The sequence below is a fragment of the Falco cherrug genome, chromosome 3 (genome assembly GCF_023634085.1).
Source record: "Falco cherrug isolate bFalChe1 chromosome 3, bFalChe1.pri, whole genome shotgun sequence".
Taxonomy (NCBI): Eukaryota; Metazoa; Chordata; class Aves; order Falconiformes; family Falconidae; genus Falco; species Falco cherrug.
Window position 1 is genome coordinate 105896449 of NC_073699.1, and position 16198 is coordinate 105912646.

Here is a 16198-nt window from a genome sequence, read left to right on the forward strand (position 1 = left end):
TTTCTCATGTGATCACAGGATGTACTACAACAAATAATGATAAAAGAACAGCCCAAGTAGATAACTCCAGTCTTGTCATGGCTTTACTGTTCCCAAAAGCTTTGTGCATAGCCAAGCTGAAGACATACCAGAGGCATCGTTTCTCAGCCCCAGAAGTATTAAGCCTTTGTATGTTTTCCATAGGTTTGGACTCAGTGATTTGGGTATCAATATCCCAAATGCTAGTGTGCAAACGCCAGACTCACAAATCCTATGAGTTACCAGCCAAGAAATCAGACCACAAACAGAACTTTCTTGCTAAGACCAAGACAATGGGTGACAAATCCAGCAATGGTTTTGAGGGTGATGACATTACATCAGATATCACTTCTGAAACCACAGGGTTCATCCTTCTGAATTCCTTTACCAGCAACTATATTCAAAATAAAATTTTCCATTACTGGCCATTCTTTCATTCATACCCAAATGTGATTCAAGTTCCAAACTGATAATGTTCTTCACATCATTTATGTGCTATAATGTCACTGGTCTGTTTTGAGAACATTTGAACAATGTGAAGATTGATCAGATAGAAATTGCTTATATATTGTATTTTTTTCCAACAGTACAGAGCGTATAACAGTCTAGTTGCATCAGGATATGACCCTGAACAACTTTTGCTACTTTAGTTAAAACAAATACATTATAAAGCATGGTGTTGGATCTCTGTCAGGGTGAGATGGTACCCAAGTTGCTTCATCTGCTTTGAAGCATCTTTATGCTCTAGAACATGATTGTAGACTGCACCAGAGAATTGTTTGTGCTGCCTGAAAAACATCAGAGACATGAAATACAGACAGAGCATGGAGGTGTTGGTGAAAAGTCATGGACTCTCATTTTGCCTTACAAAAGAAAAGCTTTTGCTATGTGTTATACAGGGAAACCTCTTGGCAGAGGAAGGTCTAGAAGTGATGTTTTCAGTTTAGATTATCATTCCTAGAAGGCCAAGAGTTAAAGTTCTTCACAACTGCTAAAGCTAGTTACAAGCCCTGACATTCTCCTCCACAAATAACCCAGCACTTACTGGTTAGGCAGATCTCATTAACTTTGTACTGAAAAACGTTATTATCCCTTACAGATTCACCACCTTTTGAGCCCTGGGGTCTGAGAATAAGTAACAGAACCCTTGCAAGCCTGCCGTGATTAGTTACCAATTTGAAGTAGAGTGTTTCCTATTGACACCATCACCACAGTTTACGTGTGCCGTTCCACTTTGCGGCCGCCTGCCAGGGGGACCTCACAGCTGTCACATCCTGGGCTTGTCAAAATTCCTGTAGGCTTTACCAGTTGAAAGGAAATCTATTTCAACGTATGGTGTGTGGCTAACACTTTTTAGAAGGCTCTTCTTGCCCTTCCCCTTTTGCATTTCCATAGCTCTCCAGACCTTGCAGTCTTTCAGACTCTCCCACAGCCGCCCCCAGCTTTCAGCTGACCGGCGCAACGCTTTGTGCTCAGCCTAGGGCAGAGCTGAGACCCACCTAGGCAAGGGACCTGAGAGCCCTGTGGAGCAGAGCCCCACCAAGTAAAAGAATGCCATTTAGCACTGACAGGCTAGGGCGCATTGAAATGTTCCCTTCTAATACATATTTTATTTTCTCTGGTTTTCCACTTAATATATCACGGTACCTGCCAGCAGGTTACATCAGCAATAATTTCTGAAATGTTTTGAGACAGTGCCTTAGTGATGGCTATAAAACCCATTGAGGTGGTCCTTTACCTTGTAGCATTTTCTTCTCTAACAGCTGTCTTTCTAGATGAGGATTTTATGCAGAAGATCCCAGATCATCTGAAGTTTCTTAATTTCCAATTTTGCATCTGCTTCTACCAACACTGAAGTGAAGCTTGACAAAGCCAAGTCTAGTGAGACTAGAACACAGGGTAAGGCATGCCCTCAAGAAAAACAGCCAGAAGAGATACCAAAAGCACCAGTGAAACCAGGACCATATTTTCATATGAGTGGATCTAACGGAGCCGAGCTGTAACTAGATCCTCTCAGCAGACTCCTATGAACAGTAGTACCACCATATATGAAGTCATGCGATGTTACCTGTTATCCATTGGCCTCAAATAATTTTCTTTTGATTTGCTGTCTTTTTGGAGTGGTACACCTGGGGAACCATTTAAAGATAAATGAAATAGAAGGTATCCACTGGAAGGCCACTAGTGGTAAAGTAGCTAACTACTATCTCTTCGCAAAGAAACAAAATGCTTCTATTTGTTTAATGACAGGGGTTTTTTGCTGGGGCTGTCCAGAAATTGCTTAGCTACACCATGTTGCAAATCTGCTAGCATCATCACTACAGCTAGGAACCACTGTTATTGATCAACATTCTGTTGTGGTAAATGTAAACCAAGAAAATAATAAGAAGAGATTTCTGCCCAAGAAAACTGTCGGATCAGAAGTTCCATTCATTCCTTCCTGAGTTCTTCCCAGCATACTGGCATTCTGCTCTAGATGTTGTCACCAGCAAGCACCACAGAAACTCTGCTGCAAACAGCACTTTCCTTGCTATGTTTCCATAGTTTTTTCTACAAGTAGTTTTTCTATCGCTGCTTGTCATCTCTCCCTAAACTCCTCAGCAGAGAGGCTCCTTATTAGGACTGGATGCTGAACATTTCTGTTCCATGGGTACCAGTTGCATCCTAATTGGAAAAACCCTGCTGAAATGGTACCAGTTCTCATTAGAGCTGCTGAATCACAATGTTCCTAGCATCCCCAGTTACTCCTCCATCCTCTCAAGTTCAGACCAGCAGGTACACTAACAGCCATTCTAACTACTGCTTCCCACCTTACCCCCCCACCCAGCGGCTTCTGGGCATGTTAGGTCACGCTCCCAGAGAAAATTGCTAGGATTTAGAGGGATATGAGCTAACTATGCATTTGTTAATAGAAGGGAGGCTACTTTTCTGTGTTGTTTTCCTTGTGCAGTGTGAGTGCCTATAGCCAGAGCAGAGGATGGCAGCGTATCTATGACAACAGAAGAGAGGATTATGCACTGAAATGGTGTGGAATCAAGTGCCGAGAGACCTATTACCGTTTCAAAGAAGGTAGAGGTGCCTGAGGGCCGTGAGTGGGAGAGGTTAGTGGGAAAAACCCGAGAATGCTGGACTTGTGACTCCCACGGCAGAGGAGGTCACCTGGGGGTAGGACAAACAGGTAACAGCTCCTTGGCAGACTTCAGAGGGGACACCAAAGCTGGACTGCCATGGTGATTAAAGGAAGGGATTTAGACAAGAAAACACTTTTGGGAGAAAAGATACCACTGAAATGAACTAAGTATAGTGAAATGAGCAGTACGGAGATTTTTAAACACAAATGGTCAGAATCATTTCTGAAAGGCACTCGTCCCTCTTTGGGTTTGAGCCCAGGCTGCAGTCAGACTGACACAGCACAGTGGCACAAGAACAGCACACAGCCTACGCTGGCGCCTCTCAAGCATGAGTCCAGTCCTTGCGTACCTTCGCAGTGTCCGACGTGTAGAGATGCTCCCCACGGTGGAGGTGGGAGAGGAGAAAAAGGAGGAAGGTACACTAAGAAGCAAAGTAAGCTCAGATGGGTCACCCCACACATCCCAGCCCCAGCTCTATCTAGGGGGAACACAGGCACTAAAAGCCAAACTACTGCATTAGCAAGCAACCTTCTGAATCGCACTCCACCCTTCATCTCATCAGTACATCCCGACCTCACCAGGTCCAGCCAGCTTTCCCACCAGAAAAGCATAAAATCAAGGACTCCCACAGGAAGCGTCTGGCTGGCACCCTCAGAGCCTAAGCACAGCCCCTGGGGCAATTATGTTCCTTCTGGGAGCTGGTCAAGACCTGTGCCCTGGCAAGCCTGAGCATCATGGCGCAGAGCTGTGGGCCTTCCTGCGGCAGGGGGAGAGTGTTGTCACCCCACCACCACTCCACGTGCAGCAGCCACCTTTCCCCTCCTGCCAGCTCTGATGGCGATGCGGTGGCTGTTTGCCAGGCTGCACCATTACAGCAGTTTGCCTGGCACACGGCGATGCGGACAGGCTGTGTTCCAATGCAATTCCGCAGCTGGAATGGTGTGACAGCAGTGGCACCTTTGGAGCAAGCAGGGGATGCCTGTTTCATGAAGCGCCACCAGGTCGGTTTGTCCCGCTGTGAGGTTGGACAGGAACACGTTTACACAAGTGTTCTCACTGCTCCGTGAAACTGTCACTACGGCCTTAAAGCAAATTGGTGAAAGTCAACAAAGTCAGCTTGACCCTCCAGATTCCACTGCACAGGACAGTGAGAGCAAAGCTCTTTTTTCCCCCTCATACAGGTGAACAGCTTCTCTACCAGATTCCGAACAACAGAGTCCTCACCAGTCAGATAGGGCTTTAGTGCTGCCTGAAAGAGCAAGAGCGGATGATGAAAAAGATCAGTAGGAACCATGATTCCAAGTAAGAACCTCTCACCTCTTTGAACCTTGACCAGAAACATGCCAACAGAAAGCGAGAACACGTAAACAAAGGACCATTTCCTTCTGGAAGCATAACAGTACAGGACTCGAAGTGTATGGGGTTTCATTTCTTTCTTATCTTCTAGAAAAATCACTTCCCCCCCTCCAAAAAAAAATAAAAGTACATGCATTATTAGAGACAGAATTTCCTCTTTGTCTATGTCTGGAGCTGTAGGAGTGTCAGGTCGCCCAAAGACAACAGCCATAGTAATTCCCCTGTTTTGGGTATATTGTCCTACTAGAAAGGCCACAACTTCTCATGCCATAGACACTGCAAATATAAGAGAAGCTTATTGTCATTTCTGCTCCTTTATTTTTGACCTACTAAAAACCCAAATAATCCTGTACCATGGTTACCTGCAGCCATCTCAACTAGTTTTCAAAAACCTGAGTATATGAAAAATGTCTGAAGGCTAACGTATATTCTTGAAAGCTTATGGAATGAGGTAGCTCAGAAAAAACATACAACAAACACACAACTGTCCACAAGCAGGGGAAAAAGCCATTTCTTGCATTTCTACTTGCACCATCCACTCTGAAAGTAACCAAGGAATGAATGTGTTGGAATAGGGTTTTCAACTTGTATTTGATTCTCCCAAAGGTTACTGAAGATGAAAGAATTCTTCCCAGAAACTTTTTGCCTGGACTTAGAGGATGAGAAACATGCTTTTTTTGAGCTTCACAAAGGTGAATTGTCTTAATCATGGTGGCAATCAATTTAAATAGCTATGTGATCCTCTGAAGCGTTCATAAAAGTATACACAGTAATAATTGGTATCTATATGCACGTGTATCTACATACATGCACACACATTTAAGTGAGCAGTTTCTAGAGCCCACTGATGAGTGCATCAGTGTTTCATACGGCTTTGTTATAATAGACTCATTCTTTCTGCAGAAGAACAGATTTGGATCTGCCAGCTGTGTTGCTCTAACTGAGGTCGAGGAATCTTCCTGCTGAGAACTGCAGCTGCTGTCAGCACAGCATCCTTCAAGGATTCTTGCTTCAATCCTCCGCAGTGCTGAGGACTACCTACTTGATAGAAGGGTGCCATACAGGGTTCCCCGGGCAAGAATAATGCAAAGGTAGAGACCAAAGCCTGGGAATTCACGTGTGAGTGTTTAAGCAGACTGGCCTCAGAGAGCAGAATTGTTCCATAGGTGTTTAATGTGGTTACACAACATCTCATCAACCCATGAAATTTCATTTTGTGGGAGACAGTCTATTTCTCTGGTTGGTCTCTCTTACATCCACATTGTCATCAGAAAGATCCGAGTTTACCTTTGTCTGGCAATTTAAGAATGACTTCAAAAGGCCAGATGTTACAATTCTGTACGAGTTCTATATATAAAGCCTTGTGCAAAGTAATTTAAATTAGATATTATTCCAGTTTCTTATACAAAGCTAGCATTTTACCAATTGTACAGCTGCAACATCTGTTTCATGCCATCTAATAAAGCCTCCCAAATATCTTTTTAACTCTGCCTCAATGCTGCAGAAGTCTGGACCTCAATCAATAGGCAGTGGCTAGCAGTCACTAAAATTTGGGTTGGCATGGTTTTATTTTTCATTCCTTGCATGAATAAAGGAACTGTATGTTCTTTGTAGAACATGCAGCCTCGCAGCCATTGCTAGAATATTTTCCAGAGAAGCAGAACAGCAGAAAAAGGAAGGGGAAAGTAAGGCAGCAGTCACAAGAACAGTGTCAGCTACTGAACGTTACTTGCTTACTGCTACACATCACTTCCCTTTGCCTCAGCATCCCTCCCTCAGCTGAGGCATGCATTATAATTAAATCACTTCAGTGCTTTGAGATGAGGGAATAAAACTTTCAGAGAGAAACACAAAAGAGATGTTTTCATTATTTACCTGGGAGCTGCAGTTCCCAGATGCCTGTGGTGTGCACGGCTAGGCGTACAGGGCACTCCAAATGTCATGGTGCCCATACATGCATGATATTGCCTGGCACAGTCATGACATGCCAGCAACGACCATGTGATACACTCATGACAGCGCTGTGGTGTTGGCATGGCAAAGGCATGTGATGGCTGCATGTCCTGGTAACATGGTGATAGCAGTTCCTCACACTGACCCTGTGCCACTTCCCTGGTGTTCTGCTGTCTTGACCTGGCACCTTCATCTTGCAAGAGAACACAGTGAATAGCAAGAGCCTTTCCAAGAGCTTCCCTCGCCAAAGCAAGCAACAGTCGCTCTTTATGTTCATCCAAACATGTCTTTTCATAACAAAGGAACGGTTGGCCTCACTGAAAAGAGCAAGAGAGATTTGTAAAATGGTAAATGGGAATGATGATTTTACAGGCTTTCTGAAACAGGCTGGACTGCGTTTACGCAGCAGTAAATGTAAAGTCAGCACAGGGGGCAAAAAGGTGACTGCCTGACAAAAGCAGACCAAGGGCCCTAGTCAGGCCAGTGTGGGGTCTTGGACATAGACAAGCAGCAGTACCAGGAGAACAAGTGGTTGGATCCTATCTATCAAGATCTCATCTTGATTTCTATTAGTGAAGAATGGCTTACATGCTGAAGAATGAGGCTCCATATTCCTTTGAAAACTGTTGTTAGCACTGATTGCTTTAACAGCGTATCCTAGTTATTTATATGGACATCCAGCAACCTTTGATGATAAAGAGAAACAGTTCCCAGACTACATCACTCTGGCAATAAAAGCAATGGTGCTGTATGAAGGGCTCTTTGTGTTCAGATGTAAACTTTGCATGTTTTCCAGTAAATATTAGTAAATCTTTAATTACCTCTTGCTCCTGAGACTCAGCACAGCTTCTATTCTTTTTGAAAGGAGCTGTTCTTGGCATTTCTATCCTCTCCTATGAGCACCCTCTGCTGCCACTCACCGAAGAGATTAGTTCTGTGGCATGAAATGGACTGGCTGTGGGGGTTTGTGCGAGCTTTGAATTGCCACATATTATGACTGCTTGTTGGTGATGCAAGTTAAAATACCACTCTCACAAGCATATTCACAAGCCTCTGCTCCTGGAAGGGAAGAAGTTTGATATCCAGTCTTACCTCCTCATTGCCTGCACAGCACCATACGTGTTACTTTTCACCCAGGGTTACGTCAAGTTGACCTTCATCAAGTATAATGCTGCTTCTGAAGGTCTGACTGTTCATCTGACCAACCAGGCAAACTACAGTCACTTCGCTCAGAAGAAGAGGAGGGTGTGTTGGCAGAGATGGGAAGCAAAAAGGATTTTTGAAAGGCTAGAAATAAATGCCTCATACATGCAAAATCCCTGCACCCAGGAAATGGATGTGGGCTTATGGTCAGGCATGGCAACCAGGCTCAACAGAAGCAATACCAGATCAGGTTCTGTTCTCTGTCATGGACCAGTTCTCTGCTTAACCTGAGAATTTCTCTCCCTGGACCTCTTCTTCCTGCCATTTTTCTGTCATGTATCTGTAGACAATAAGCTTCTTAGGGCAAGAAACCTTTGATGGCAACTACCTAGCACAAAGGAGCCTTAATCTTGGCTAAGGATTTTGCCAATCCTGTTGTGCTTAAATATAGTAATCATAATGGTGTAAGATATGGATGTATTCTTCAAGAGCCATCATTCTTAAACCTCCATCTTTGCTTGTCTTGCTTCTCAAATGAGAGCTGTAATAGAATGAGACTGTTCTGGCTTGTACCAGGATACATACATATCTTGTCAGACACAACAGAAGCTCAGACCTACCTGAGTTTTTACTTCAGATGAGGTGTTTCAGTGGTTAGAACTGGCCCTGATGAAAGAGAACAAACAGAATCAGAAGGAAGAAAACAGTTTCCTTTTAAAGCCCTTCTCCCAGTGTCATGCTGCATTCTGACAATGAGCAAAATACATATTACAAGCGGTACCAGCCAAGCCCGCTTCAGTTGGAGTTTACGGTTCGTGGAGAAGTGCAGTTCGGGACAGCAGATTATAGCTGCTTCCTGCAATATCTGCTATTATCAGTACGTGACTTGTTTTCCTGGAATAGTTTGTTTGCTCAGCTAGAGAGCTATCCACATGGGAATTCAGGTGCTCCGGTAGGATCCCATGGCACAGGTGATATTAAACAAAGGACAGGTGTTTATGAGCAAAACACAAATTACCTGGGTTCCTGCTGGGTGGAGGGAAACAAAATTTGCAGGAACAACTGGTAAACGGCCAGACCTTCAAATTACAGTTGATTCTGCTCTCATTCCCTCCCTACCCTTTCATCCCACCCGGAAATAGCCATTTTCCTACTATATTTCCAAAAGACAAGAGGTGGCAGAGACAGTGTCACTAACCAGCAGCTTTGCACCCTCACAGCAGGTGTCCCACAGAGGGAGGTGCAGCCGAGCCGTTTCACAGGGAGTGGGGACTTGCCTTTGAGTGAACAACGTAAATACCCCATTAAATGCCAGCTGACACAGATGAGACAGTGGAAGAGAGAAGCCCTCTCCTTGGTTTCCTCTGGGGATACATCCATACATCTCTCCCAGGCAGAGTCTCCTCTAAGAGGGTACTAGGCAGATGGACACTGGAATTGGATGCGCTCCGAAAAATACCATGACTCGGACTCGAAAGCCCCTCTCCCTCTCTGCCAGCCACTGGTCCAGACATAGCACACATACACGCACACGCACCCACACTGTTTGACAGAGCCCTTGGGTAACTGGCTTCGCTGCGTCCACGTGGCTCGGGCACATCTCTGCCCCGGCAGTACTGTACAGCGGGAGTCTGACATTTGCTCAGGTTTAGCTCACTGCTGGGGGACTCTATTCCCTCCACATCTGTAACTTAATCCTGGGGTTCTTCCCAACTCCAGATGCATGGAACAACTCAGGGCAGCGGGATGTCTGCCATGCAAGTCACTTCCAGAAATGCAATCCTCCCTTTGCTCTGCTTTCCCGTCTCTCAGTACAAGCAGAAGAAGAAACTGCTGCACAGCCAGGTGAGACAGTTTGGCACACGGAGCACTTCAACAGCTACGTTAATGAGAAGTTCAGAAAAACCAACGGCCTCCCCAAAGACTGGGTTTTCACTGTCTTTACTGTAAGTGCAAGCAAGTGTATGGTGTCCTAGTCTGCCTAATTAGGGTGACAGGAGTTGGGAGAAAACCCGTCAGTTCACTGGAGCCCTCAAGGAAACACATGCACTGAGCGAGAAGGTATTGATGGTCCCTTGGTAACCATTTATCCGCAAAATGCAACACCCTTCTGAGTCTAGAGAGGAGCTCTGCTGGAGGCTTGGGAAGGAAAAATGTCCCTAAACCAAGAGGACACCTATGACTTACAGTGACTTCTACACCTTGGCATTCACAAAGATCAGTTACCCCCATCCCCTGTCTTCCAGTTCTGAAAAGGATGCAGCAGATCATGTTGCGGTGCTTCTTGGCAGCCAAGCACAAACTCAAGCGCAAACTGGGCTACTTCGATCTCACCAGCTGTGACATTTTAATTGATGAAAACTTTAAGGTATGAATACAATATTGTCAAATACTGAATGTGATACGGGCCAGATGTCTAATGCCAGCAGTACAGCACGGTTGACACGGGCTCTGGTGCTAGGAATTAAACAGAGCATTCAGTCAGCCAGCTAGGAAGTACAGGATTCATTTTTTTTCTCCAGTTCCATTGTCCAGCACCAAGACACGGTACCTATGCTGCCTGCACATTTACTGCACAGAGAAACCCTGCATTAACAGCTCAGGATGGGAAGAAAAGTACTTACTGCAGGTGAAACTGTTCTGTGCAGAATTTGCACAGGGAAGCAGAGTTCATAGTGGAACATATGGGAATTTTAATGCCCATTCAGTTTTTTCTCTCTCCAGAAACCAAACACACCAGATGATCAGCCCACATAAATCAGTGTGTAATGCTTCTAACATCACATGAAGTATACTGATTTACACCAGCTGAGTATCCATCGAAGGCTACGAAGAACTCGCCCTCACCATACTGAAGAATCAGTCATTATCGGTTGAGATGTCAGTACCAACAACTCCATGTTCACTGTAGGTTCACCATATAGCAATAGGTCAGCCCACTGAGTCTATAAAATCTGCTAGAATTACAACTCAGACTTGTAAAGAGTGAATGAAACACAGACAAGAAAAGCCAGAAGAAAGGGAAATGTTAAACACAGTGATTGAGGTGCTTTCAGTACAGCACAGTCCTTCAAAACCACCTGGCCTAAACATAACAGAAAGCCATCTGGCAGATTCTGCTGTTGCTAAAGCAGAAAGGAACTCAAACATACTCCAGCAAAGGGCAGCGGGAACAGCAGACCCTATGAAAGAAGGGAACAAATGTATGCAGCAGTGGGTAAGGCACGCGAACAATAGGCTCCTTTGTACAGGGAGTCAATGGCAAGGGAGAGTAAATGGCAAAGACACAGAAACTGGTGCCTCTCAGATTTCAGTGGGGATTGTCTTCTGCAACGCTGGCATGCAAAGCCCGGGCTGTGTAAACTTTAAGTAGAATAGAAGATCTAGTATCACTCTATTGTGGCAATTCGTACTTGGCTAGTTAAAAACTTCAGTGTTTTTAAAGACCATTACCTCCCCAGGTATTTTACATATGGAGAGATAAACAAAATCTGTTTCTTGAGAAGTATTATCTGTAAGAATGATGATGATTTCTGGGCACTTAGTGGTGACAGAGTCAGCTGGAACCTGGAACTTCGCTTTGAGAGAGAGTAATGTAGATCTCTAGGCATTTATTTGGCATAGGTTTGTCTATCTTTTCTTGCCCCTGCTGGGGAGCAGAAAGCCTACGGTTTTATTGGTGCGGTGCCATCTCACGAGGCAGCTGTGCGCTCCCTGCAGATCAACAGCTGGGCACAGGACCAGCAGCTTCAACCCACAGTTAACACCGCTTGCTGCCGCAAACTCCCAGCTCGCTGTGGGCTGACCTTGACTTGGTGGCCTGACACCCTGTGCTTTCCACCTGTAACACACAACAGCCCGATTTCTCCCTGTCATCCTGTTTCACGGCACATGTAGAATCTGCTTTATGCTGATTTAACATGGCCTTATACGTTCAGTCCTAGAGCTCATCATGCCTTTCCCTCTTCCTTATTTGTCTGAGATGTAAATGCCCCCAGCATCATTCCTAATAATCCCTGAAAGGACGCTCCCTGCAGAATCCTGATTCAGTCTTTGGAAGGTGTTTTGCCTGCCTCAGAGTTCTTAGAAGTAGCACGGAGTATGAAAGCAGGGCCTGCTGAGAAGCTTTCTGTAGAGCCTTGCATATTCATGTGTAAGCTGAGAAAAGAGTGAAGTGCTTTAAGAGGAAAGGGAGCAAAAGTGATGGATGTGGTTTTGCTGTTGTTGGCTTTTTTCCTACTGTTTTCTCAAGCTTCCTTGTGCTGCCCTGTAAATGCCTAAGTCACTACACAGCTTTGGACAGTGTCATTTAAATCCTCAAGGAACCTGTTTTCCAAAAGCATTGCATCAGCCATGCAAAAGGGCTTCTCTCCAGAGGTATGCTGGGAAGACAGATGTGTAAATTTTTTATCAGCCATAAAAGGTTCAGCTATCTATCAGTAGAGAACAGACTGAACATAGATAAGCCATTTGCTAGTTTGCGATAGATGTACACAAATGAAGATAACACTCAAATCCCTAGTTAAAGCGGGAATGGTTCCTTTGATTTGAGTGACATAGCTTTTCATTCACCCCAGGAGTATGAGGTATATCTACATGGATACTGTAGACTTGGTTGTGCCCACCCCAGGTCACGACGATAAAAAAAGACTGAAAAAATTTGTTAAGACTGTGGAAAACAGAACACCACTGCCTTAGCCTGAGGTCTCCACTATCGCTAAGCAGGTCCCTTTCTGGGTTGGCAACATCTGAGTAGCCCTTCCAGTGCTTGGTTTATGACTGCGCACATGGCTTCTGCTGTGTCCACACAGGATACAGAACAAGTTATTTTATTCCTATTTCTGACTGGTATTTCAGTGCTGCTTAAAGCTTCAGCCGGAGGTCAGTCTCCCTGGACACCTGCCGCTACACAAATGCAGAACAGACAGCCCTGCTGTGGGTGGCTTTGGGCTGTGAAGCATGTTACAGTCATCCTCCCTAAGAACAAGTTCTGATGTAGAGAGATGCAGACATTCCCATGCAGTCTCGGCTATCAAGTCACTTGGAGCCTCTGGGAGCATGGACTGATGCCCTCGCCCTCCCTGAGACCACAGCAGGACGTTCAGCTTCTACCTGGTGAGCTCTAGCAAAGACCCACACAATTAAATTAACGAAGTGTTTTTCTGGCTCAGTCATGCATTTCCTGCACGCCAAGTAGCCTTACCTCTGCCATATCGGCAGGGAAAGGACCGACCTCTGAGATGGGTCTTATGTTGTCTGCTTGTCCCCATGTCACCACGTGACAGAGCCTAGTCTCATTGCCCAGTGCTCCTTTGAAAGGCCAAACTCCTGCTGTAAGGATGGTTCTACAGCAATAAGACAACAAAAGTAATCAAACCAGATGAAAATCAGAAGTATTCAGCAGATGCTAACACTGCATCTAGCACTATACAAAGCTCAAGACATGAGACCTCAGATCCTGGTGTGATGCAGGATCTGACTGCAGTTGGCATGTTGTTCAAGAACCCATGGACAAATCCTATTATTTGAAGTTTTTAAGCCTAGCTGTGATGTCTTGACAGAGCAAGTTTAGGATGTGACAGAACATGGAGCTGTACTGCCAGGCTGCAGGGAGCCTCTTCATCCCAGAGAAACATCCAGAACAGCCCTTCTGACCAAAGCCACAGGGTACTTGTTTTCTCATCACTTCAAAAGCCTAAAGAAAAAGGACAGTCCATGGTTAGGAGGTCAAGGACAGACATTCTGGGGTTTTGTTTCCTTTCTTTATCATATGTTTGCTAGGAAAGTTTGAGCAAGGCACCTGTATGCCAAATGGAAGGAGAAGCACAGGGATTCCATTCTATATGAAATTCCCATGAAATGGGATATTCACAGAGATATGGTGAATCCTGGCCTTATCCTCTCCGCCCTTCCTGAAATAGAACAAAGGGCATGTACTAACTCGCCCTGGTTTTGAGAGGTTAAGTGCATTTAAAAACTGAGACATTCAGACAGTACAATAATGGGGAATGTGGAAGGTGAACAGCATGACAGGTATCACAGAGAACTTTCTTCCTCCTGTTTGTCAGCTTTATATGTTTTGAAGGAGAAAACCCCAAAACCTAATCAAGGCGATTAAGAAAGTTCATTGATTTTGTCTGCCAGCACAAAATCTTCTGAACTTTTAAGAGGGAAAAAGAACACTTACTGAGAAGCAATGAGTTTGCCAAGAAAAATGCACGTAACTTAGGTGCCCTCTGTTGGCATCTGCAAAGCAGGGTTTTTTGAGCAGCTGTTCCAGTTCTCCGGAGGAGAAAAAAAAAAAAAAGAAAAAAAGAAAAAAAGAGAAGACATTTTACTGCCCTCACTATTTGTTCAAGAAAGTTTTTCAAAGAAGTGAAAAATACTTTTGTGTTTTATTCTCGGCAAAATAAAGGGCCAAAGAGAAGGCTATCATATTGCCAAAATCTAGCAAACACTTAAGACTTCATTTCGCAGGTACTTGCAAGCAAACTCATTGCTGTTTCATGAAAAAAAAAATTATTTTTAAAAATCAATTAAAAGAGAGTAGAATTCTCCTGGGGCTCTTATATTATTAAATATTCTTCCTTACAAAACACTGAATAGTTCCTACATGTCTTATATACAGGATGCAGCACACACGGTGGAGGCAGGAAGCAGACAAAAGAGTTTCTCTCACTATAGGGAAAAGAAATAGTAAACAGAATTATACACAAGCCAGCTGTTTGGTTTCACACAGATATTTTTAACTGGACCATCACATTCTGTGGATTGTAGCTTCAAATGTTGGCGTTTCAGAGGGAAATGGAGATGAGTCCAGTATGGGTATATAAAATCAGTATCTTACATGGCTCCTACCTGAAACTAAAGCTTACCCAGGAAACCAAGGCCAAGGGTGCACTGAAAACTCAGTACCAAGTTTACTTAGTTTTGATCCCATGTCTACCTCAAATCAAAATGATTCCTAGATTCCTAGAAACTTTATTTCATGGTATCAAAAAAACTCAACTAGAAGCTTTAATGGAAACCGGTATGTTAAGAAACACAGTGCCTTCACGCACCTATAGAGGAAGAGTTAATCTAAAAAGCATCGGCTAGAGACCCAAAATAATGTGTAGTGTTGTTTTCAAGTAAGTAAATGTATCCAAAAAGGGATTTTGTTTTAAACCATCCAGTCCTTATGAAAATTTTATCCTGCCTGCATTCTGTGTTATGGAATTCTGCTGGGATTTATTAGTACTTCCACCTCTCAAGGTGTTCACTAAGTCAGTAAAAGGGCATTGCTCTGACTCTGAGGTGATCCAGCCTAGTTTTCTAATGGGCATTCACTTTTCCTAGGTCTGGCTTCTGCAGATCAATGCAAATCCAGCATTGCCTATCAATGCAAAGCCTTGAGAGATGTCAGCCCAGCTGTAGTCTTCGAGAGCCTTGGTAAGCGGACAAGTCACAGGGTGGCCAGCAACAGCTGATCATGTCACTCCACTGGCTGCCAGATGGAACACTCCTGTTTATATCAGCTGTAGGTCCAAAAGGATCTTTGAATAAAGATCTCTCACTGCTGAGTTTATAGGCAACTTAGAAGGCACTGACAATTCTAATCCATGTAGACCTAAAAAAGCTACGGTCTTTTTAGCCATGCACCCATTAGAAAGAAAGAAGTGGTTAAATTTTTTTCATTTATAATTACTTTTAAGAATATATTTATGTACAAAAGGCTAAATGTTAAGACACGTCCCTATAAAGTGCACCTGCACGCTTTTCTCCTGCCTGTTGTTCCTCCTGCCAGGTTAAGTTGGTTTGTACAATGTGCCTTACACAGCCTTGTAATTCAGGTGGTGCTTGAATGCCAGCGTACTCCACTGCACTTCACCAACAGAGCTGGCAACTGCTAGGTGGACTATATAAAGACTGAAAAAATCCTTACACCGTCTGATATACATCAGCTAGAGCTGCTCTTGCCTGAAGGACCGCCATCTGTTTCACCCCCGATTTTCTGTGAGATCACTGTATGTGTAAGGAGTAGCAAAGGGAGAGCCTATGGCTACATGAAGGGTGTGAATGATAACCTGCTCATGGTTACTGTCATAGAGCCAGTTTCCTCCCTGTGTGCATGTGTATTTATTTGGGGGTGTATTCCTATCCTGTATTGCACTGTAAGCAGTTTTACAGTATTTTCTCTACCAATTTCCTAAAATGTTTCCAGTGGAGCTGAAGCTGCTGAAGTGAATGCAAGCGTGGTGTTTGGTTTTTGGTTTTTTTGTTTGTTTGGTTTTTTTAATTGTCTTAGAGTAATAGTCCACCGAGGCCCCAGATCACAGGTTGGAAACCACCTCCCCTCATCCTTCCCTCGCACACAGCTGCTTTGCACACACACGTTGCAGCTTGGGTGTATTTTAGTGCCAGAGTGTTCCCACCACCTCCTAACTGCATCTTCTTTCCCAGATTTGGTTCTTGTGGTTTTCGACAAGCGCCCCATAGGTCAGAGTATTTTACCTTCAGAGGCATTTGGCCACTTTGTGCTCCTCTGTCATGAGGATACTGCAGGGCTTGGCCAGAAACAACCCCCGAAGCTCAGAACTGGCCCGTGTACAGGCTGA

General features: G+C 44.3%; 1 protein-coding gene across 1 annotated transcript; it reads left to right on the forward strand.

Annotated features, from left to right (window-relative positions):
* The first annotated feature begins 218 nt into the window (after positions 1 to 218).
* On the forward strand, positions 219 to 16198 carry TTLL10 (tubulin tyrosine ligase like 10). The gene is given in 14 exon segments (XM_055704868.1): positions 219 to 382; positions 1832 to 2017; positions 2969 to 3087; positions 4331 to 4451; positions 5112 to 5197; positions 5409 to 5506; positions 5508 to 5598; positions 7498 to 7677; positions 8641 to 8666; positions 9443 to 9551; positions 9848 to 9969; positions 14940 to 14973; positions 14976 to 15032; positions 16044 to 16198. Coding segments are annotated over 14 exon segments (1548 nt in total).